The sequence below is a fragment of the Mustela lutreola genome, chromosome 2 (genome assembly GCF_030435805.1).
Source record: "Mustela lutreola isolate mMusLut2 chromosome 2, mMusLut2.pri, whole genome shotgun sequence".
In the NCBI taxonomy this organism is placed as follows: Eukaryota; Metazoa; Chordata; class Mammalia; order Carnivora; family Mustelidae; genus Mustela; species Mustela lutreola.
In genome coordinates, this window is record NC_081291.1 from 224138566 (window position 1) to 224160214 (window position 21649).

The 21649-nt window shown below is 67.4% G+C and overlaps 1 protein-coding gene across 1 annotated transcript in view; it reads left to right on the plus strand.

The window, feature by feature from the left end:
- Positions 1-507: 507 nt before the first annotated feature.
- COL18A1 (collagen type XVIII alpha 1 chain) overlaps positions 508-21649 on the plus strand; it is an 80373-nt gene continuing 59231 nt past the window's right edge. The window contains exons 1-2 of the mRNA XM_059164945.1: positions 508-607; positions 698-792. Coding sequence (XP_059020928.1) covers positions 597-607; positions 698-792 — 106 coding nt within the window. The 5' untranslated portion in view covers positions 508-596. The remainder of the gene's footprint in view (positions 608-697; positions 793-21649) is intronic.

The following is a 21649-nucleotide window of genomic DNA, read 5'->3' on the forward strand; positions in this document are numbered from 1 at the left end:
CTGGAGGCCAGGACCCCACGTGCGGCCTCGGGCGGAGGCGGACGCAGCTCCCTCGGGGGCGGGGGCGGGGGCGGGGGCGCGGGCGGGCCACGAGCGCAGGGGACAGAGGGCGGGAGCGGGGAGAAAGCGCCAGGACCCGGGGGAGCGGCGGGTCATCCGGCCCCGGGCTTGCGTCCCGTTCCGCGCCCCGTTTGCCCCCGCGTACTCCCCGCCGTCCACCACCGGGTCCAGCCCGGCGCCCGAGGCCCTGCACCCCGCGGGGTCGCGGCTCCTCGGCTGCGGGCCCGGCCGCCCCCGGCCGCCCCCGGCCGCCCCCGACCGGCCCCGGCCGGCCCCAGCCCCGCCCCGCCCCGCCGGGTCTCCGCTCCTCCTCCGCGCGTCCCGAGGCCCCCGGCCGCCCCTGGCTCCGCCCCGCTCGGTCCCCGCCTGGTCCCGGCCCGTTCCCTGCGCCCCGCCCCCACTGCCCGCCCCCGCGCCCCGCCCCGCCGCGGCCCGTCCCCGCGCCCCCGGCCCACCTCCCCGCCCCGCCCCGCCTCTGCCCGACCCGGCGGCCGAGCGCGCAGCATCCGCGGCGCTGACGGTCGGGCCCGCCGAGCATGGCGCCGAGGTGCGGGGCGAGCAGGGGCAGCGGGTCGCTCGGGCGGGCGGTGGACTCGCGCGGCGCTCTAACCTGGGGTCTGGGGCCTGTCGCCCGCAGGTGGCCTTGGCTGCGGCCGCGGTCGCGGAGCCTCCTGGACGTGCTCGCCGCGCTGGTCCTGCTGCTCGGAGTGCGCGCGGCCTCCGCGGAGCCAGGTAAGACCGGCGGGGACGCGACGCTTGGCTCGCCGCGCCGGCCCCCTGCCAGCGGCGCTGGGTGCGGGTGTCCGGCCCGTCCAGGCGGCGGCGACCTTACGCCCGGCGCATCTCGGCTTCGGTCCCGGGAGGCTGCCCGGCTCTGCCCACGCGCGCAGGTGGCTGCGGGGGCCGAGCGGAGGGGGACGGGGTCGCGCTGAGGCCGTGTGTCCCGAGTGTCCCGCGCCGGCCATTCATTCTGAGGCTGCGGGGGTTCGCGCCACCCCGGCGGGGTCGGAGACCGGACTGGGGCGAGGGGCAGCGGGGACCGTCCACTTCCTGAGCCCTTCGCTTCGTGACCAAACTTGGGCGACTCGGCTGGGAAGCTGGCGCGCTGGGCGGACCACGCTGCGGGCGGAGGGCGGACGAGGGGCCGGGGCTGGGGCGGCGGCGGCGGCGGCCGTTCCACGCGCAGGGGCTCCGGAGACGCGGGTCGTCAGCTGCCGGCCCGCAGGGCCTGTGTCCGCGTCACCGGGCTCGTCCCTCCCGGCGCCTGAATGGCCGAGTGGGTCGCGCCTCCGGGCCTGGGAGTGACCGCGAGGGCCCTGGCAGGTCCGTGCAGCGCGGAGCAACCTTGTTGCGTTTCCAACCTGTTGAGGCGAAACTCCCCGGGCTTCCCAGGGCCAGCCTTTGTGCGCCGCAGGGCCGCCAGGCCTGTGTCCCCGCGCCCGCCAGGGTGTCGGGTTGCGCGCGGTCCCCTTTGATGCGGCCGAGCGCCCGGCCGGCCGGGAACAATGCCCCGAAGCCCGCTGTGCAGCCGGCACCCGGGCTTTCCCCGCGTGGGTTGCCAGCCACGCACGGGGCCACCGTCCCAGCCGCTGCAACTTCCTGTGCCCGCTCCTGGGACCCCGGCCCCAAACACGCGGTGGGCCAGCTTGTCTTCCTAACTGGCCCCACAAAGGCCCCGGAGGAGGAGGAGGCCCTGGGGCCTGCCAGTCACGGAAGGGAGCCCCCACCCCAGGGGAGTCTCTGGTTTAGTCCCAGGTAGAGCGGCAGTGCTGTGCGGACGTCTGTCCCCAACAGCCCTCTTCTCCAGGCTGGCCTGCTGTGGGAGAATGCGGACTGTGGTCACCACAGCGTCAACACACCTGCTGGCCACAGCTGGCCAGGAAGGAGGGACAGGACTTGGAGAGAAAGAAATAATTGCTTGTTTCACTGTTTCTAGTAGGAGCATCCTCAGGCGGAGACAGCCCCGTAGACTTTTCTGAAAAGGGACTCCCTCATCACTACATCCGCGGGAAGCACCTGTTTGTTTCCTCCTCCGTGTGAGTCAAGTCCAGGGGCGCTTGGGGAACACGTTTGTCTCTACACCTTGTCGTGTTCCCTGGGCTCTTACCCACCTCCCAGGCCACTTGGGGCCGTGGGTCCTGGCTTGAGGGGCTGTCCCTGCAGCTGCGGGGGTGGGGGGCGCGGCGAGGCCCACAGGGACCAGGCCAGGGCTGCACGTGGTGGAGTTTGTAAGCGCCTCCTCCCTCCTCTGACCCTGGAACGCCCAGCCGCCCCCCCCCCCCGCCCTTTATGAAACTTTGTAATCAAAGGGGAGGAAATCAGAGTTGATGGCTTTTAGCCACAAAGTGGAAACAATATGATGTTATGTCCCTAAGCTTTGGTGAGATGTAATCTTGAGATCTGAGGGGAGGTGGACTTCTGGGGGGGCCGGCAGTGCTGGTGGGAAAAACCGTGTGTGCTCAGTGTCCCCAGCACTCCTGGGGCTGTGCTGGGGTGGCCCAGGTCTAGGGTCCTCTGGGAAGGAAACCGCCCCGCGGAATGCCGTTTCTTTGCATCCTGGAGATTAATGCAGGAAGCGGGCTCAGCGGGGAGCAGGGGACTAAGTCCTCTTGAAATGGGACAACACTTGCCCCTCTAGATGTTACCTGAGGAGACTCAGTGTGTGTGAAATCCTAACTTAGTAGAGGCTCAATTTTTTCTAGAAACCCTTAGACGTCATCCTTGGGAATTAAAGGTTTGAGGCCCAGTTTGTTGATTTGCACATTTTTGGGAACAAAAATGATGCATTTTTCCATATCTCTGTCTGTGTTGCACCTGACCCCTCCCCTGCAAAAAAGAAGAACGTCTTTTGCTGTTTCGTCTAAGGATTGCTCATGTGGGTCTGATGGTCATAAATGAGCTGGTGCCTTCACCCCCCCACCCCCCGTAACTAGGTGCCTGGGGGGTCTACGGGCTGAGGCTGTCTGTGACCTGGGAGACTCAGTGCTGCCAGCAGACCCGCTGTCTTGGTGGATGTGTGTGGGTTCTAGTAGGTGTATCCCCCGGGTCTAGTAGGTGTATCACCAGGGTCTGATGTGGCTGCGCACGCCCGCGGCGTCTGCGAGCAGTGGGTCAGATCGGGGCTGGGGCACAAGGATAGAGTCTGGAGGGCATTTGCAGGGAGCCCCAGACCCTGGTGCCCATCCAAGCCATCTTGTATCTGGCCTTGGCAGACCCCTGCCCTCGGCCCAGGGCTCCCACCCTTCTCATTGCTAGGACTCCCGCAGGAAGCTCGGGGTCCCTGGGTGGGCCTCCGGGGGCCTGGTTTGAACAAAGCACAGATCCTGGGGCCCCCATGTCTGTGGGGGTCTGTCATCCGGGGCACGGCTCCCTGGTCGCATGGGACCAAAGCAGATGGCAAGCACTCCTCCGAGGCGGCCTGGTTCTAGGGCCTGGTTCTCAGTGAAGCTGTGGCCCGGCTTCAGGGCCGCCGTCAGGGTTCGGGTACAGGACTTCATAAGATAGTTTTGAATTTCAGCAAAACTCGTTTTTCAGGGTACTCCTGTTTTCCGTCAGAAGCAGGAGGAGAGGGAAAGTGCTACGGGCCGAGACCTAGAAAGAGCGACACCGACCCGGACCCCATCCGGAGGGCCCTGCCCCAGCCTCGCTGCATCTCCCCGACACGCGCGTGCAGTGCTTACACGTCTGTGCACGCACACACAAATGCACGCACATGCACACGCTCAGCACACGCACGGGTCTGTGCACACACGCACACACAGGCCAGCACACTCACGTGCGTGTGCACACGTCCACGCGCTCTCCACCAGCAGGACTTAGTTCCATTCATCCAAATTGTTGCAAAGGCTTGGCTCTCTGGGCCTTTGGGAGAGGGGGCGGGGCTCCGGGTGGGGCAGGTAGGGCCCACTCCCTGCCCCGTGTGGGCGGTGAGGCCACCCTAGAACAGGCCCGGGACCCCAGGGGGCGTCTAGGCTAGGCGGGAAGCTGCAGAGGGAGGGTCTCCTCCAGCCTCGCCCAGGGCTGGGGAGGCCTACCTGCTTCTGTTCCACGAGCGGCCGTCCACCCGCCCCCCAGAAAGGGGTCCGTTAGATGCCGATCGTGCGTGTCAGGGCACATGGCCATGGACGTGCGTTGGAGACCCTTGTCCCCTACCCCTCAGGCTCCTTCCAGGGGAGGCCGAGGCTCCCTAAAACCTCCTCACTGAGAATGTGCCGAACAGAGCAAAGCCCGTCTTCTGATACGACGTCCAGTCAGCCTCGTCCTGTCTCATGGCCCAAGGCCTGCTGGGAAGGGCCGGGCCGCCAAGGGGTGGTCTCCAGGGTTGGGGGGGGGTGCTGACTTCCTGCCGGCCAGCTCAGGGGTCAGAAGAGGGTGTGGGGGGGCGAGCAGGTCTCGCTGATGAGCAGTTGGCGGGCCCAGCTCTGGGCCACGCCTGGTTTCTGGAGGGCCACACTGCCTGCGGGCCCTGCGGGGCTTTGCAGGGCGTTTCCTGGGCGAGGACGTCAGGCCAGAGCCCAAGGCTCAGGAGTGCTGGCCCGAGGATGGGAGGGAGGGAGCGCCCCGGAGCTTGGTGGCCTCCGGGGCGGGCGGGGGGAGCTGCCGCCACCTCACGCTGTTTGTAATTATTCAGGCCTTCGCTGGATTCTAGTCTGAAGAACCTGGTTTTACATTTCATTGCTCCTTCGAGGAGAGTCGAAATGAGTCACAATCTGGCGTCCTCTGTTCTGGCCCCGAGTTTGGGGCCCCCGGCGGGTGCCGGCCTTTGACCACTGCGTGTCCTCCGTCCGCAGGAGCTCCCACGGCTGCTTGTGGGCCATGCGGGCGGCGCCACTCTGTTCCGGGGGGCCGTGGGCTGGCGTGAAGGCCGTGCAGGGAGGGTGCGGCTCTTGGCGCCTACCTGTGCAACGCGGATGTCCCGGTCCCGGCAACGTGACGGGCTGGTGGAGCCGCCGCTTCGTCCGCTCGGAGCTGGAGGCTGGGCGCCCCTGTGCACGGGCCCGAGGCCAGACATCCTACCCCTCCAGGATGAGCGGAGACCTTTCCTCCACGTGCTGTCGGGAGGCTGGCGGGGTTGGGCGGGGGCATGCGGGGAGGGGGGTAGTGCCCCCACCCTCCCTGGGCGGGCTGCGTGGCAGAGACCTAACCCACCCGGTGGGCTTGCGGGAGGAAAGAGGCCGAGGTGGGCCCCTTGTCCTGCGCCTGGCGCCGGTGTTTGGGCCGTTTTCCGGCTGGGGACAGGGGTGCTGAGAGCAGACAGCGGGCTGGTGTTGGTCCGGACCTCAGAAAGCGTACGTTCGATCCCGGCTGGTGCAGTGCTGGGAGGCTGAGGGTGCCGAGACCCCGCTGGTCACTCTGCTGGGTCCCTCCGGGGGCCTGGGGTCAGCGGACGACGGGTGGCCTCAGGGTCTATGCGCGGTCTAGCCCAAGCCGCCTGGGCCACGTGCCATCACTTTCAAAGTCTGCTAATGTGACAAACGGGAGAAAAAGTCTTTTCAATGTTCTTTCTACTTAGTGAGTTTTCAGTCGCCGGCGATGCCAGAGCCCGGACAGGCCGATCGCTTCCCCTGCTTCCAGGGTCTGTGCGGGGCCGTGCGTTGCGCTCCTGTGCGGGTAGCCGTCCCTCAGGCGCTGCTGTTGCTCCCGGCGGAGCTGTTTCCCCTCCAGTCTGTGGCCGGTTCCCTGAGCTGGACCCGAGCGCCGGGCCCACGCGGCAGAGCAGGAGCTCGTGAGGCTTGCGTGGCTGAGCAGGGCTCGGGGGGGACACGGCTTCGTGGCGGCTGCTGGCCTTCACTCCGCCCTCGTGGCTGTGGGCAGTGGACGGTCCTTAGACAGAAGCGTTGCGGCCACCTGGTGGGGGACTGCCGCTGCTGACCGGAGGCCAGGCTGTGCACTCTGCCCAGGTGGATGGCTGAGGGCCCAGGCCCCAAGTGTGATTCCAGAGCGGCCACCAAGCGCTGTGTGACGTCGGGTGGGGGCCTCGCCCTGTCTGAGCCTGTGGGTGTGAGCTGTGGGATGGGGCGGACAGGGGGGCTCTGGGGTTTAACGGGACGCCCTTCAGGGAGTGCACAGCACACGTGGGCTTTCTGGGATGGGTCCTGATCGCGCCCCGCTGAGCTCTGGGGACCGTCTTGGGCTGGGCAGGGCCAGGGGGGAACACCAGGAGCTGGAGATGGGGTCTGCGTTTGCGTTTCTTACTTGGCGCTGGGCTGTGCCTGCTCGAGTGATGGTTTCTATCAGACGAAGCCGCCCCCTCACCGCCCGCACCCCCGAGTCCTGGGGGGCGGTTCTCGCCCCCTCCCGCCCGGCCACGCCCACCCACATGTCCCTTTGGAGGGATCAGGGCCATGGACCTGCCTCCGCTTGCTGGATCTTGTTACTAGGCTGCCGTGTTTTAAAAAAATGCTCCCGCTCAGACAGTCTCTTGTTCTGTGCGAGCCGCGAGCCAGCCAGGAGCTTCCTGGACGCAGGCCCGTCCGTGCTTGTAAACCTGGCCCGCGCCGGTGTCAGGCCGTCTGGGAGGCCTCGGAGAACTGGGGCCCTGCCTGTCATCTGTCATCTCAGCCTGTGTTCACCTCCCGGGCCCTCACCCCTGCCCTGGGTCCTGAGAAGGGGAAGTCCCCTCCAGCCCCAGGGCCCCCTGACGCTGCCCTGCAGGCCAGTCACACACCTGCCCCTCCCCTGCAGTCTCCTGGGAAGCCCTCCAGGGCAGGACCGCAGGCCAGCAGGCGCCCTTGGAGCCCTGGAGGACCCGTGATTTCAGCTGAGCGGTTCCCCCCACCCTGAGCAAGTCTGCACCTGGGGCTGAACCGCTTGCAGCCTCTCGCCCCTGAGAGGAGGGGGCCCTTCGGTCATCAGACGCCCTCTGGGGCCCCCGGCCCCCCTGCCCCGCAGGCAGGTCCTGGCCGTTGCTGGGCTCCCTTCTCCAACCTCGAGGCTGACCCTGTCACACTGTGGGGTCACCGTGTGCCCGCGGCTGGTCTTGGGCAGGGAGAGGCACCCACCTCGGGGCGTTTTCTGGCTAAAGGCCCTGCACCCGCAGGGCTGGCTCCGAATCTGCCTTGCTCCTCATTCCTAACCTTTTATTGTGAGAAGAATGGAGAATGACCCGGGAAGTTTGGACCCAGAAAGGAAAACACACCCATCCCGACACCACCTTTCTTGTCATTAGGGGTAAATCCGGCATTTTAAACAGACCAGACTGCGCTCCCTGCACCCCGGCTGCAGGCCTGGCCCCTGTGGATGGCCCCTCGCTCTGGGTGCGGAAGCCCGTGTCACCGTCCCGAAGCCAGATGCGGCCGCCTGTGAGAGGGCCGATGCCCGCCGGCATTCCGGATACCTGACGTCCCCACACTTAGGACCCTGGACACCAATCCCTCGTAACCTCTGTGATCCGCTGAGGGACAGTGCCAGAGACATCCCCATCCCCGTCCACAGGCCCTGTGGGTGCTGCCTGACATGGTGGGGGGGCCTGGAGCCAGGGGCTGCGTCTGGGCTCCGCGTGTGACCCTGGCATCCGAACAAGGGTGGGGGAGGCGGGAGGGCAGGGTCAGGGACCAGGGAGACGCCGTCGGGGGGAGCGAGGCCGCTGGCCCCGCGGGGGGTGGGGGGCGTGGGGTACAGGTGCGTCGTGAGGCAGGAAGCGGCAGGAAGCCGATTCTCCCCTGGAGCCTCCGGACCGGACCCGTCTCGCTGACATGGGGGTTTGGGACTTCTGAGCCTAGAACCGTAGGAAAATAAACGTGGGCTGTTCTAAGTCATGGCCTTGTGGTCACTGGTCACAACTGCCGCAGGACACTGCCCAGACCATGGTTCCGCCACGGGAAGGGGTAGGACCGTGGGGCCTGCTCTTCTCAGGCGCAGAGTGCTAGTCGGGGTGAGAGTCGGTCCCCATTGTGCAGGGCCCCCGGGACGCGCTTCCTGCCCCTCAGGCCCCTGGCGGCCAGCTCCCCTATCCTCACACGGACACCCTGGGTGCCGGCTCCCCACAGAGACGCCCGCAATGGGTCCGTCCTAGCGGCTTTCAGAGCTCAGCGGACGTTCCCATCCTGGCAGAACAACCCCCAGGTGCCCTGGACAGCAGCCAGGGGCTCGGACACACCCAGAAATGGCTGAGCAGGGGCCTTTGGGGACGCAGGGGCGTGGAGGGGTGGGAAGCTTGACGGGGGGGCCCCATCTCGCTCCACCCCAGCTTCCCGTAGAAAGAAGGCTGACGCGACGTGTGCTGAGCGGTCTGCGTCCGCAGCCGTCTGGACGCTGTCGTGGCAGTGCCGGGATCTGGTGGGGTGTGAGTGGAGACCGGTTTGCTCGCGGCCGGGGTCACGGCGGCCACACCCCTGCATGATGCTTTAGTTTGCTTCCGTGTGCTGGGGGGCTGCAGACCGCGCTTCCGCGCAGTGGCCTTTTCTGGGACCTCACATGTGGAGCAGCCCAGGTAGGGCGAGGGGCTCCCCCCGGCCTGGCTCTGTGTCCTGCGGGCGGTGCCCTGGGCTGCCCCGTGCCGGGGAGGGGCCTCCTCGGGTCTCTGTGCAGACCTCCCCGTCGAGGTGTGGGGGTGGCGTTGCCTCATACGGTGGGAAGCCAGGGCCCCCAGGCCAGGCTGACCTTCCTCTGTGGTCTGGTCCCAGCCTAGGCCCTGTGCCCCACGGTCTAAGTCCTAGTGAAATTGGTTTTTGAGCCCTAACTCGTTAGCAAACAATGACCACAGACTGACGGGAAGTCGGCTGCCTCGTCTCCCCCTCGGACTCCGCCCCCGTCCACAGCACGGGCCTCTGCTCATACGTCGGAGAGGTAGATTTACTCAGTTTGTGAGTTTCGGGTGTCTGGAAGCGTCTCATCTGACCTTTGCCCTTGTCTTGGTGACCCACGTTCTGGTTCCCCGAGGCGCCTTCCGGGGGAGCCCCACGGGTGGTCGGGGCCGAGTGTGCGGGGTCACTTAGTGGCGGTGCTGAGACTCCGCTGGCTGCACCCGCCCCGAGATGGGGTCCTTGGGAGACCCCCCCACCCCAACAGCTGCAAGCGGCTCCCTTTCCATAAACTAGATCATCCGACATCCGTGACTTCCTCCTGCCTCCATGGCCCGTCGCTGCCCGAGCCGTGTCTGTGCTGTGCTGTGAGCTCCCCTCTGTGAGCTGGGGCCTCGGGTCCCAGGGTTCCCCTCACAGCTCCCTGCTGTGTGTGCCTGCCTGTCCTCGCGTCCCCTTGGGAACAGCAAGGCTCCGGGACCCTCCAGAGGCATCCAAGTGTCTGCGGGACGCTCCTACTGTCCCCCATGGCTTCTGGCAGGTCTGCCGCCGTGCACCTGCGGGCTTCACTCTTCTTGGAGCTGCGGCGTGTCATCTCTGTCCCACAGGGCAGGTGAGGCTGTGCCCCCCACGGGCCGCGTCGCTCCCGGGGACCAGGACAGGAGACTTCTCGGCAGGAGAACAGATGGTGGCTGAGCCACGGCCTCGTTCGCTGACCGCATGTGTCCCGACGGCACGACAGCTCCGTCCCCGTCCGCAGCCGTGCAGCTCGACCTGGCCCGGGAACAGGCCGCGGAGGGCCCTCGTGCTGTAGGAACGTCCCCACAAAGCACCGGGACGGCTCCCTCCTCGCTTCCTGGCCAGCTGGGACGCCGGGCGATCTGGGGCGCGAGCGCCTCTGGGAAGGAGGGGAGAGTCGGTACCGCACGCCCGCGTTCCTTCCCCCGCGAGTATCCCAGCAACAGGGTTAGGGCTGGCGGCCGTGGCATTCCCCAGGGCCCACTCCCGCGCCCTCTGGAACCTCTGGGCCCAGCGCCGGGGAACGGCGTGGCGGCCGTGTGGAGAAGGCCGGCTGCCCTCACTCTGGCCACCAGGAGACAGTGGTGCAGGACTTGGGGGGAGAAGGGGCCACGGCTCCCGGGAACCAGGGAGCCACAGTTCCAGCTGGAAGCTGGGTGTGGGCGTGTGCCCGGCTGGCTCCCATGGTCTGGTTCCTGCCCTGCCCCGTGCATGGTCCGGCCTTTCTCCTGGGTGATGGCTTATCCCTGCTTCTCCCACACGGCGCCCACTCTGCGAGACGGGCCCCCAGGGTGATCCATGCTGGTTCCTGCTCCGTCCCGGGTCAGCTGGTACCTGCGTGTGGGGTGCTCAGCCCCTTCCCAGTCCTCCCCTAGCGACAGATGGACAGGGCACAAGCAGAGGGAGAAGCAGACTCCCCGCTGAGCAGGGAGCCTGACGTGGGCCTCCGTCCCCAAGATCATGACCTGAGCCGAAGGCAGACGCCTCCCCGGCTGACCCTCAGGCACCCTCGCCAGAATTGTAAACCCTGTACTGCCCGCGCGGGTGGCGCACGGTGGGCAGGGTCTGTGTGTCGGCCCCAGGACAAGGTGCCTCTGGCCCAGGAGATGTGAGTACGGGTCTGCTTAGCAGGACGGCGGCCTGGCCAGGGTTTGTCCCCACAGCACAGGGTACACGAGGGGCGCAAAGCGGCAGTGACAAGCCATCCTGCACCTGACGGCGGTCGGCTCGGGGCCTCCCCTGGCTGCTGCGCCCCCATGTTCCCCGCGCGTCAGCCCAGCCCGGAGGCGTGATGGGGGGATGTTTGCCGGCGCACCCCCTCCCTCCTGGAAGCGAGGCTCTTGGGTGCGGGCTGAGGCGTTAGGGGGATTCGCACCCGACGTCCGTCTGTTGGATGAGGAAACGCTCCCATGAGCCCACAGGGGTCACCGGGCCAAACCCCTGCGTCCAGGTGAGCGGGGCCCCCACCGTTTTACTCTCCGCGGCAGGCGCCCTCTTGCTCCCTCGCTCCCGGCAGCGAGGGAAGCTGACTGCCAGTCCTCTCTGCACGCCCCTGCCCCGGCCGGGAGCAGGACACACAGACGGATGCGGATCAGCGTCTCCCAGGGGCGCAGGGAGCTGCGGCCGGTGCGGCTTCTGAGCCGTTCACGGGTGTGTGCACCGCAGAGTCTGTGCCGAGCACGGCAGCCATGGGGGGCCTCACTCCCTCCCACCCGATGCGCTCACACACGCCCCCTCGCAGTCACAGGTGTGCCCCCCCACGCACACACAGGGTTGTGTCTCAGGGCACAGGGATCGGCCACAGGCAGAGGCCCACTGCGTGGCTCCAGTGGCCCCAGCCCGTCCCGGGCCCCCCGTCCCTGCTGCTGTTCCCTGACCCCCGGCGGACCCCATTTGGAAATTGGTCCCTGAATGGGGGGGGTTGAGGATGGCTGCTTTCGCCTGGGGGCGGTCACCAAGACCCCGAGTCCCCTTGCTGGGTGTGGGTAGGGCTCCGGTCGCCCCCACTGCCCCAGCAACGTGCTCGGATCACGCGAACAGAGAAGGATGTGGGAGCCTCCGCGGCGCGCGTTTCCCAGGCGGGACGGGACCCCAGGGGTCCCCTGTCTCCACTGGGCCGGGCAGTATGGTCTTCTGACGTCCTTTAGGACGGGGCACCTCTGCGTCCCCGTCTCTGTAGGGCCGGCCCAGGTCGGCACCGGCTGCTGCGCAGCACGGACCCCTCCCCCGCCCTGTGGCCCTGGAGTCACCCTGGTTAGCGCCGAGTGAGTTAGTTATCGCCGGCACGGTCAAACATTAACACGTCAGGCCCGGCAGGCACCCCCCTGTGGAAGAACAGCTTCATCTTGGCCCAGATGTGTTGTGGACACGCAGGGGAAGGCGCCGTCCCACCAACTGCGGGGTCCGGAGGTGGAGCCACAGCCTCGGGGCCCCTCGGGACCGGGGTCTGCAGCGTCCCCGCAGGCAGTGGCTGGACGTGCGGCTCTCTCAGACTCCGAGTTGGAATCGAGGAGGGAGTGACGTGAGCAGGGCTGGAGAGGACGAGGGGAGCCTCCCGCCAGCGTCCGCGGGGCGGGGAGCCCAGCCGGCAAAGGCTCCGGCAAAGGGTGCCGTGGACAGGAGGTGCCCATGGGGAGGGACCGCCCGACCCCAGCGCCTGGTCTGATAAGGGACAAGCACCACAGGCCGCTTGCGGCCCTCCACAGGGTGTCCGAGGAGCAAGTCGGAGCAAATTCACACTCCCCGGGCCCTTCCGTGGAGGAGGGTCCAGGCCACGGCGGGCTGCGCTGCCCCAAAGGCTGAGGCTCAGACCCGGCGGGCAGACAGAGGCCGTGAAGCAGGTGGGGCGGGCGCGGCTGCCGGTGACCACACCTGTGCTCCGCCCCACCTGTGCTGGCCGCCGGACCCCGGGCAGGTGTGTAGGAGATGCCCCGGGGGGGGAGGGAGGGGGGACGGCACCCCGGAGGGCACGGCCCAGGGTCCTCTGCAGAGTGGCACCTCCTGTGAGGGGCACAGCCCCTGCATCTCCTGTGGGTCCCGGGGTGTGATGGTGGTGGAGGCGGGTCCTGTCTCCAAGGCTGACCTCGAAACGGGCCGGTGGTGTGGACCAGGCCCCCGGATACCGAGCATGGGCAGCGGGGGCCAGAGTCTCGTGGTTTCTGGCCTGCAGTTTGGAAGAAGGGGAGCCACCCCGCCCAGCTCCGGGAGGGCTGCTCCCCGTGGGTAGGGTCCCCGGGGCTCGTGCTCACGGACACCGCGTGCCTCTCACGGTGCCCTACCCGGCTGTCCGTCCGCCTTCCCGCCTCGTGACTGCCCACGATGCCAGGCTCCCCGGAGGATCTCGGGCCCTCCCAGAGGAGGAAGGAAATGGGCCCCTGAAGGCTCAGCGTGGGGCGACCGTTGGGGGGGCTTCCCAGAGACCAGAGGGTTTTACAGGCAGGTGGAGGGGGCTGCAGGGCCTTCCCGGGCCCTGGAGGACACAGCCAGACCTCAGCATGAACTGGGTTCAGCTTGATTTGGGCCCTAATGACATCGAGCCTTGCAGCAGGAGGAGCAGGGGAGGAGGCGGGTGAGTTGGGACCCATCGTCTGCCTAGGCTTGTGTGCGTGTCCTCGTGGGGTGGCAGATCCTGCTGTCCTGGGTAATGGGAACCAGGGGAGGACCATGAGGGTGCTGGTGCCTTGCCCAGGTGGAATCCGGGGCCGGGGCACAGTGGAGCTCCTGGTGCGGCCAGCGACTGCCGATGGGCTGGGACCCCCGACTGGCTCAGCTCCCCCACGAGTGCCGGTACCCTGGCTGGGCAGCTGGCCCCTGGGCTTTTTTCCGGTGAGGGGCGTCTGTGACTCCCGGGGGCTGGAAGGACCATGTCACCTCCTCTACCCTGAGCTCGGCTGCCCCATCCGTGGACGGTGTGTGAGGATTAGGGGGCAGGGGAGCTGCAGGGCCCTGGTGCCTTGTCTGCTGAGGACATGGCTGAGGGCCAGGCCTCTAGGGCCCCGCATGGGCCAGGCACAGGGACCACGCCAAAAGGGCAGCGGCTCCTGCTCCCACCAGCGCGCCCCGGGAGCAGCAGGGTGGCCACTGTGGCCTGCTTCCTCCCAGGTGCTTCCCCGCGGCCTCCAAGCAGACTGCAGCTTTGCCGGCTGGAGGCCAGGCGTCTGGAGCCGCGGGGCGTCGAGCAAGGCCCGGCTCCCGGTCTCTGTGGCGCGGGCACGCCTCTCTGTTGCTGCGCTTTGCCTGCTGTCTGTGGCCAGGGTACCCGCTGATGAGGACTCCGTCACCCTGGACGGAAGGGGCCTTCTTCCCCGGTGCGGAGCCCTCCCCGGCCCCCCTCCAGCCCCCCCACCCCCGTCACTCGCAGGGCTCTCCTCCTCGCAGGGCTTGTGGCTGGGGAGCAGGAGGACCGGCTGGTGGGTCCCGCTGGGACCGGGAATGCAGGGGGCAGGGAGCTGCCATCGCAGAGCTGAGAGGGTGCTGTTCTCGGCATACAGGGCACTGAGTGCTGCTGCCCACGGGGCTGGCCGGACGGACATTCCTGGATTAGGCAGCTCTTTCCAGAGACCCCATGTGTGCCGGGCGGGTGGGCGAGGGGGGCGTGTGCGCGTGCGTATGTGTGTGCGTGTGTGCTTGAGATGAGGGTTTCTCTGGAGCACGTGCAAGCGCCCGGGGACACCGACACACCCAGACCCCGTGGGGGCTGCTGTGAACCCCAGAGCGCTCACATCGAAGCACCACGCCCCCTCCCAGCGGCCCCTCTTTCTCCCACGGGGACACAACCTTCCCAGAGACTCCCTGCCTGCTCGTGGCCCCCACTCACTTCCAGACGTGGACCCCAGGAGGCAGGTCCTGACCAGAGAAGCTTTTCTTCCTCCGGCCTGATGGCCCCAGACCCCTGACCCCCACCGGGCGCCAGCCGGGACCTGCTCGCATGGAGCCCGTGGGCTGCACACCGCCTCTCCCAGGCAGGCCCTCTCTTGCCTCTCGCCCATCCCGGCCGTGACCTCACCCACTGCCTGCGTGTCGGGGCAGCCCCTCCGCGCTTGGCGGGAGGCTCCGGGAGCCTGCTGGGGTTTGGGGCCGACGCGGGGTGAGCTGCCCTGAGTCGGCAGCGTTTGGATTTGCCCTCTTGACGTGGGGCTGCTGCCGCGGGCCCTGAGCATCCTGCGCCGCTCGCTGCCTGGCGTCCCGCCAGTTCCGGATCCGATTCCCGCCGCCCGGCAGACAGTTCACTCGGGCCTGGGGAGCGCTGGGCGCGGAGGGGTGAGGCCGCAGGAACCCGCGACCACGGGGATTTGGGCTCGCACCTGGGCCAGGAACTCAGGTCTGAGTCATGAACAGGGTGACTCAGGGCCCTGGGGCCTCCGTGGCCCAGTCTGCTTCCCAGCATCGTTTTGGGAGCCCAGGACACAGTTCATACCACGTCCCTCGTGCAGCCCTCCTGGCTGTTCCCCACCCGAACCTCCATGAGCACCACTGAGGGTACATCTTGCCCCATGGCACACGGTGTGGGCACTGGCCTGTGAAGCTTGGGGAGCCGGTAGGGGTGAGGCCATGTGCTTGCGTGGCTGCGCGATGGGGCGACCTCCCCGGGAAGGGCTGGCAGCCTGCGAGGGAGGCAGGCTAGCCTTGGCCCCCGGCACAGGTGGGGACGGGGACAGAGGTCAGGAGACCCTGGGACACGAGGTGAGCTGCTGCCGTGCACGTCAGGAGGTCTGACTTACGTGGGTCGGAAACCATCGTGTTCTTATTGTTTGGGTGGTAAAATTCATGCAACGTGAGGTTAACCATTTTAAAGTCAACGATTCGGGGACACAGCTCTCACATGTCTGGTTCTGGAACGTTCTCAGGAGGGAACCCCCACACCCCTAGTTGCTCCCTGCTCCAGGCAGGCTGCAGGGCTGTGCACCCGTGTCCCACGTCCTGTGGCATGTGGCTTCTCCCACTGAGCGGGACATGCTCCAGGTCCTCCCGGGCCCGTCCACGTGGGAGCGTGCGCCGGCCCCGCACCCCTTTCTGTCGACGGAGGTGCGCGGCGTGGACACTGGACCGTGTGGGCACTTTCCACGCTGCCGCAGCGTCTCCGGACTGAGGGCTGTCGTTCCCGCCCGTGGCCCTGGGGCACGTCTACGAGTCCCGTGTGTCCGTGGAGAAGCGTGTCAGCGGCGTCCCGGCCGGGAGCTCCTCCCAGGACTCGGGCCTGCCGAGGGGTGAGGGCGCAGGGCTGTGCTTCTCCAGCTCGCCACCGCGGAGCTGGGCAGAGAGGGCAGGGGTGGTGCGGCTCGAAGGAGGGGGTTGCCGGGGCGGAAGGGACAAAGGTGCACCCTGCTTGCCGGGCCGGGCGATCGTGGGGCGCGTTCTTTCATCCGTGGACAGGCAGGCTGCCCTGCTGAGGGCTGTGTCCCAGGAAGGCCGATTCCTGGGTCCCCTCTCCCCTTCTTTCCGCTCCCTGTGGTCCTGTGGAGGGGGCTGGAGGCATCTTCTTCCAGTTTCCATTTCTGACCGACGCGCGGGCCGTGGGCACCGGGACCCAGGGCTGTGGTGGGACAGCGCGAGGAGACGCACGTGCTTCCTGGCCACGGCCATCTGTCCATACTGGTGGTTTCTCCGTGTGGCCGGAGAGCCTGGGGGGCGTGTCTTCCCACTCTCCGTTCCCTGGCAGCAGGTCCTTTGGGATCCATGTGACCCTCAGTCGCCGGTGGCCCACCCCACCCCCGGGCCCGTCGGCTCCCAGGCCTGGCCCCTGTTCCTCTGGAGGGGCCGCTGGCCGCCTTGCGTGAAGCGAGGTGTGGACCGGGGGCCCTGGTTGTGACCCTGTGTGCACCAGGGCTCTGAGCTAAGGTTTGGAGCAGGTGGGGGTCCTCCAGCTCCTGTCGGTTTGCCCTTCTGCGGCCCCGAGTCTTCTAACGTGGCGGGAGGAGGGGCCCTCAGCCGCCTGCCTGGTTGTCCCCACAGGGCCCAGTGGGGTGCCCGGGGCTTCTGCCCTCCCTAGGCCAGCGTGGGCTGCGGACGGGGCTGCGGACGGGGGGCTGGGCTGCCGGGGTGGGCTCGGGGTCACTGCGGGTGACCCTGGGTCTGGTTACAAAGGCAGATGGAGAACGTGGGTGGCGCCTAAGCCGCTGGAAGCCCAGGAATGTGGAGAGGGCTCATCTTTGCCTCGGGTCTGGTGATTCTGGTGATTCGCTGGGAGGATTTGCTTTGATTTCTAGGCAGGGACCACACCGAGAGACCTTTTATGGCCTGGCAGATGCCCTGTGCCCTGCTCATCCGCAGCCCATCAGGGGCACAGGCCGGCTAGAAGCCTTGATCACGGCGGGTCTGTGGGGCGGTGGGGGACCAAGGCGGACACAGGACCGCGGTGGGGGGGCAGCCGCACCGCCACCGTGCACCGGCTGTAACCCACGTGACGGCTCTGTCCAGCAGGCGCCTGGCCGGTTTTCTTCCAGGTGATTTATTTGCTTGGCTGGGGGCTGACATCCCAGGAGGAGGTCACATTCCATTCATAGCGGCTTATCTGGGCTGTCAGGCTGGCCTGGGAGGGGGTCTGAGACTCAGCAGAGCTCCTGTCGCCCAAGGTCCTGCTTGCTGGTCCGAGGCAGCTGGAGGCATTTGCAGAGACCTCCAGGAAGCGCCTGCTGTGTGCGGACTCACAGCCCTGCGGAGGCGGGACCCACTGGGTGGTGGTCGGTTGTCTGGGGGCGGAGGCCAGGCTCCGAGGGTATGGGGGAGGGGCTCATTCCCATGGGGGCTCCTGACGCCCCCAGAGGAGGGTGGTGTGGCCCCCAGGAGCTGTGCAGATGCTTTTCCAGATCCTGCAGAATTCTCCCCAGCCCCCCGCCCCCGGCAGCCCCCTCACTCTTCGAGGCTTTAAGGGGGAGCTCCTGAGGAGGGGTGGTGGGGGCGGGCTGCCCTGGGGATGAGCAAAGCTGGAGGAGGAGGAGGGTGGCAAGCTCCTCCACGCGGGCACTGCCTGCGGCCTCTAACCCTTCATCCTAGGCCTGGGGGCCCACACTTCGTGCCCTCGGGGGACGCTCCAGTCAGCTTGCTGTCCGCTGTAAATGGGGCAGATGCCAGGGGCTTTCCAAACCTGGGCCCTGCCTGGTGGGTCATGGCCTCCAGGTGGAAGGACACCTCCAGGGTGGGGAGCCCCGGGCCAGGGGGCAGGTCTGCCCGCGGAGAGGCACCAGGGGCGGGGGAAGGGAGCCCTGTGAGCTCAAGGACCAGACTGTGCCTGGGGCTGAGCCGTGGGCTCCCGGGCGGGCTCCCCCGATGGCCCCCAGGGCTCTGTGGACCCGTCGGCATCCTGCCTCGCACGGGCGCCGGGGTGAGCCGTCTGACTCTCCGGGCTGAGCCGCCTGACTCTGCGCCGCCTGATGACCTGGCACTCCTTCAGGGGCCCCGGGGGGCCGACGCCAGGGACACCCCGGGGCTAACAACGACTTCCCAAGATCTGCGAAATGTGCCCCAGAGCCGCCCGAACGCACCCCCAGGATGACCCTGTGGGAAACCCCAGGGGGCGTCTGGAGAAAACCAGCAGCTTTGCACCGATGTTAATCCTCTTTGAAACTGGACTTGGAAGTTGAGCCAAAGGAAACTGCGGTGGTTCCGTTCTGAAGGGGTCAGAGGCCCGGAGTGTGCGTCCCGTCCGCCCTCAAGGTCCTGGAGGAACGAGCGGGGAAGCACAGCCCGTGTGTTCAGATGCCCTGGGACGTTTGGACGGTAGAGCACTTCGGTAGGTTTCCTGAAATAAGAGCAATCCTTTACTTCCGCGTCTCGGCGGACTTCAAACCACCAGTCCCTGCTGCCTCTGAGTGTGGCTTTGCTGTCCGTGTTCCCTGCTGGCCGCCTGCTGGGAGGCCAGGAAGCCCTGGAGCCTTCGCCAGCTCATTAGACCGACCCCGCCCCGTCGCAGGCCCGCAGACTTCACCATCTCCCGTCCGTCTGTCCTCACGAGAGGCTCTGTCTGCAGAAACAGGCTCGAGGGGTCAAGATGGCAGGCAGCATCTAGGACCCGCAGGACCCGCTCTGGTCCTCAGCCTGTGTGTTCTCTGCTCCGCGCGGTGACAGCCCTCTCCGGCTGTGGGACCCAGGGACTCGGCGTCTCCCACGTGGCAGACGGGCTCATGGAAGTGCAGGCCCCAGCAGGGCCGTGTGGGGGTCCAGATGGCACTGAGAAGCCCTGAGCGGGGGACGGACGGATGCCGCTCCAGGGCCCAGTCCCACATGCAAGCATCACAGAAACCCCGAGGCCGCTGCTTCGGCGGGCAGGACGGCAGCCTGACCCCACACGGGGATGGGGCTGCGGCTCCTGACTGCTGCCCCCAGCACGAAAGCAGGGCTGCTCCCATCGCCAAGCCCCGGCTCAAGTGTCCGGGGTCGGCTCCTCTGCTCGGCCCACCCCGTGGCCACGCCAGCTCCCTCATGGTCTCCCGGGGTGACTGCAGCAGCTCTGGCCTCCGGGCCTCACGGTCCAGGTGGACCACACACGGGTGGCATTGACGGGAAGGCCCATCAGGACAACATTTAAAGTCAGCGCGGAGAGGAAACGTCAAGAGAACGAGAGACGGACCCTCAGCTCATTCTTACCAACGTGTTGTTTAAATGCAGGTGGTTTCAGGTGTGTCCCAGGGACAGGCTGGCTGTAGGGGAAGAGATGGGGGCTGTGCCATATCCCTGCCTGGGGCCTGGGGGTCAGCCCTGGCTCCGGTGCATGCTCAGCTCATCTCCAGTCCTCTCCCTCAGGTGGTGCCGGAGCTGCTCTGGACTGGGTCGACCCCAGGGCCTTTGAACAGCCCATTGTGGAGTCTGAAGCTTTGCTGTTGCCGTGGTTCATGTTACAGACAAGCCGCAGTTTGAGAAGAGCTTGGAGACCCTCATCAGGGGAGGAGAGGTCATCGAGGAGGGGTGTCCGGCCCGTGAGGTGTTCCGGAGGGACGGGGCAGTGGGTGTGTCTCTGGAGTGCCCCCTGCCCCTCCTGTTGGGCACAAGCTGGGGCAGGAGCTCATGCACACCCAAGGCGGAGGGCCACGCGCAGGCCGGCTGGCAGGTGTGCGTCTCAGAAGTCTGGCGGAGCAGCAGGAAAGTGGTGGACACGGCTCTTCGGTGGCCCTGTGTTCAAGGGTTGGGGACCACTTGCCGCCAGGGAGCCCCCCTGCAGGTTTGGCAGCAGCCCCTCCCCGGCATCCCTAGACCGGGCGACTTGGTCTGTGGCCGGGTCGGTGGCCGTGTGGCCGGGCTGGGCGCAGAGGCCCCACTGTTGGACCCGCATCCAGAGTTCAGTTCGTGGGCCACGTGGGAAGGCCGGGCCCTCCCTGGTGAGTGCGGGAGGCTGGGGCGCTCCCCGTCCCGGCAGAGGGAGGGTCGGCGTGGATCTGAGTGCCAGGCAGGGTGCGGGGGTGAGGCCCACAGCCTCGCCCTGACCGTGCCGCATCGCAGGGGAGCTGCAGGCGGGACCGGGCTGGCTGGGTTTGGGAGGGACATCTGGTGGGTCTTCGGGGTGCCGGCGAGTCCGAGGGGTGGGCAGGGTCTGGAGGCTGGGAGCAGGGAGCAGGACGTGTGACACGACTGCGGAGGCTCCCGGGGGTGAAGGGGTCACTTCCGGCCCGGCGCTGAGCACCGTGGGGCTCCGTGGGTCCCCTTGGGTCCCCAATGAGAGGCACGCTGGGGCCCCTGTTCTTCTCCGAGGGGACACTCTCTGACTCCGGGACAACTGGGACCTTTGCTGAGAAAGATATTCACAGGGAATTCACCTAAAATTCTGCTCAGCGAAGGGTCAGCTTGGCTGCTGATTCTGGCCCTCGCCCTCCCCAGAGCCATGCTGTGGGGATGGGCCCAGGGGAGACCAGCAGGGGTGCAGGGTACGGGGTCTGGGGTGTGAAGGGGGTGTAAGCCCAGCGCCCCGTCTTCAGATGAATCTGTGCTCAGTTTTATAACTTCCTGCGGATCACATCTCTTGTGACTCTGAAAGTTTAATGGAATATCCACTTCCAGCTTCATCCAGAAGGAGGAGGCCTTAAACCAGCCAACAAGGTGGCCGCAGTTGGACGCTGGCTGGGCCGAAGCCAGGGACGGAGGCCGCTGTCTGGGCTGCAGACGGGACGTGGGGTTAGAACTGGAGGCGCCCCTGCCCCGGAGCTCCTGGTCGGCGGGAGGCGCCGTCCACTCTGGGCTTCGGGCTTATCCCGATGCTGACTTCCGGACGTGGGGAGCCTGTCGCCACATGCCCGCCCTCTCCGTCGGCCCTGGGTCTCCCGCTGGCCCGCCGGTGGTGGTCTCCGCCTGCTGGGGACGGTGGGGCACCCGGCCCAGCCTAGCTCCGCGGTGACGTGGCTGCAGTGGCGTTGTTATTCTCGTGGAAAAGAGTTTGCTTCCTGATGGCCCCAGCAGGTGTCTGAGCAGCTGGCCGACAGCAGATGCCCCCGTGCGTGCTCCGGACCGCTGACCCGGCGCTCCCGAGAGCCGGCCAGCCTCCGCGTCCACGCGTGCGGAGGGGTCCACAAAGCGACCATAGGGCGCTGAGACGCGCACTCCTGCGTCTGTCCGTCCGTGTGTCCCGCCCTTGCCCGTGCAGCTCGCGGCCCCAGCCTTGTGCGCGCACGTCGGGAAGCCGCCGCGAACTGCCGGGCCGCCGCCACCGCCGGAGGGAGACCCTCGGTCCTCTTTCTCCACCCGCCCGCGTCCCCTTCGCCTGCCCCACGAGACCATGGCTCTCCGTGACCGAGCCGGGCGCACTGGGGGGTCTCTGTGGACTCTGCGCTCACCAGGAAGGAAGGCGGCGTGGGTCCCCGACATGCCCCTGGGGCCGATGCCACCAGAGCTCATCCCGAGTGTTGAGGGAAGACCAGGGCACGGCCTGCGGGGCTCTTCCCCATCGACGGCGAGGGCGCCCTCGTGACCTGTGAAGATCTACTGTGGGCCCCGTGGACGAAGCTCGTGGCCGATCCGGCCTCCAGGACACAGATGGGCCTGGGGGAGTCTGTCCCGTTGGCGGGAGGCCAGGCGGCGTCACAGCTGAGCCCACCGCACGCGGCAGCTGGGAGTACTTCTCAAGACAGACGGACAGACAGGGCTGGTCAACGGGGAGGAAGCTTGGGGACTTGGCCCCGCTGTGCCCCTACCTGGACGCCTCATGCTGACCCAGGAAAGGCCAGACGTGCCCCCTTCAAACCGCATATCTGTGACCCTGGAGGGCGAGGCCAAGGCTTTCTCCTCCCGCCCCGGGAGCCGGTGCATGGTGGCCCCTCCCTGGAGCCCCCCGAGAGGACACAGGCCTACGGGGGACCAGGGCGGTATTGGGACAGGAATAAAACAAGAAAGGGGCAGTACCTGTTTAG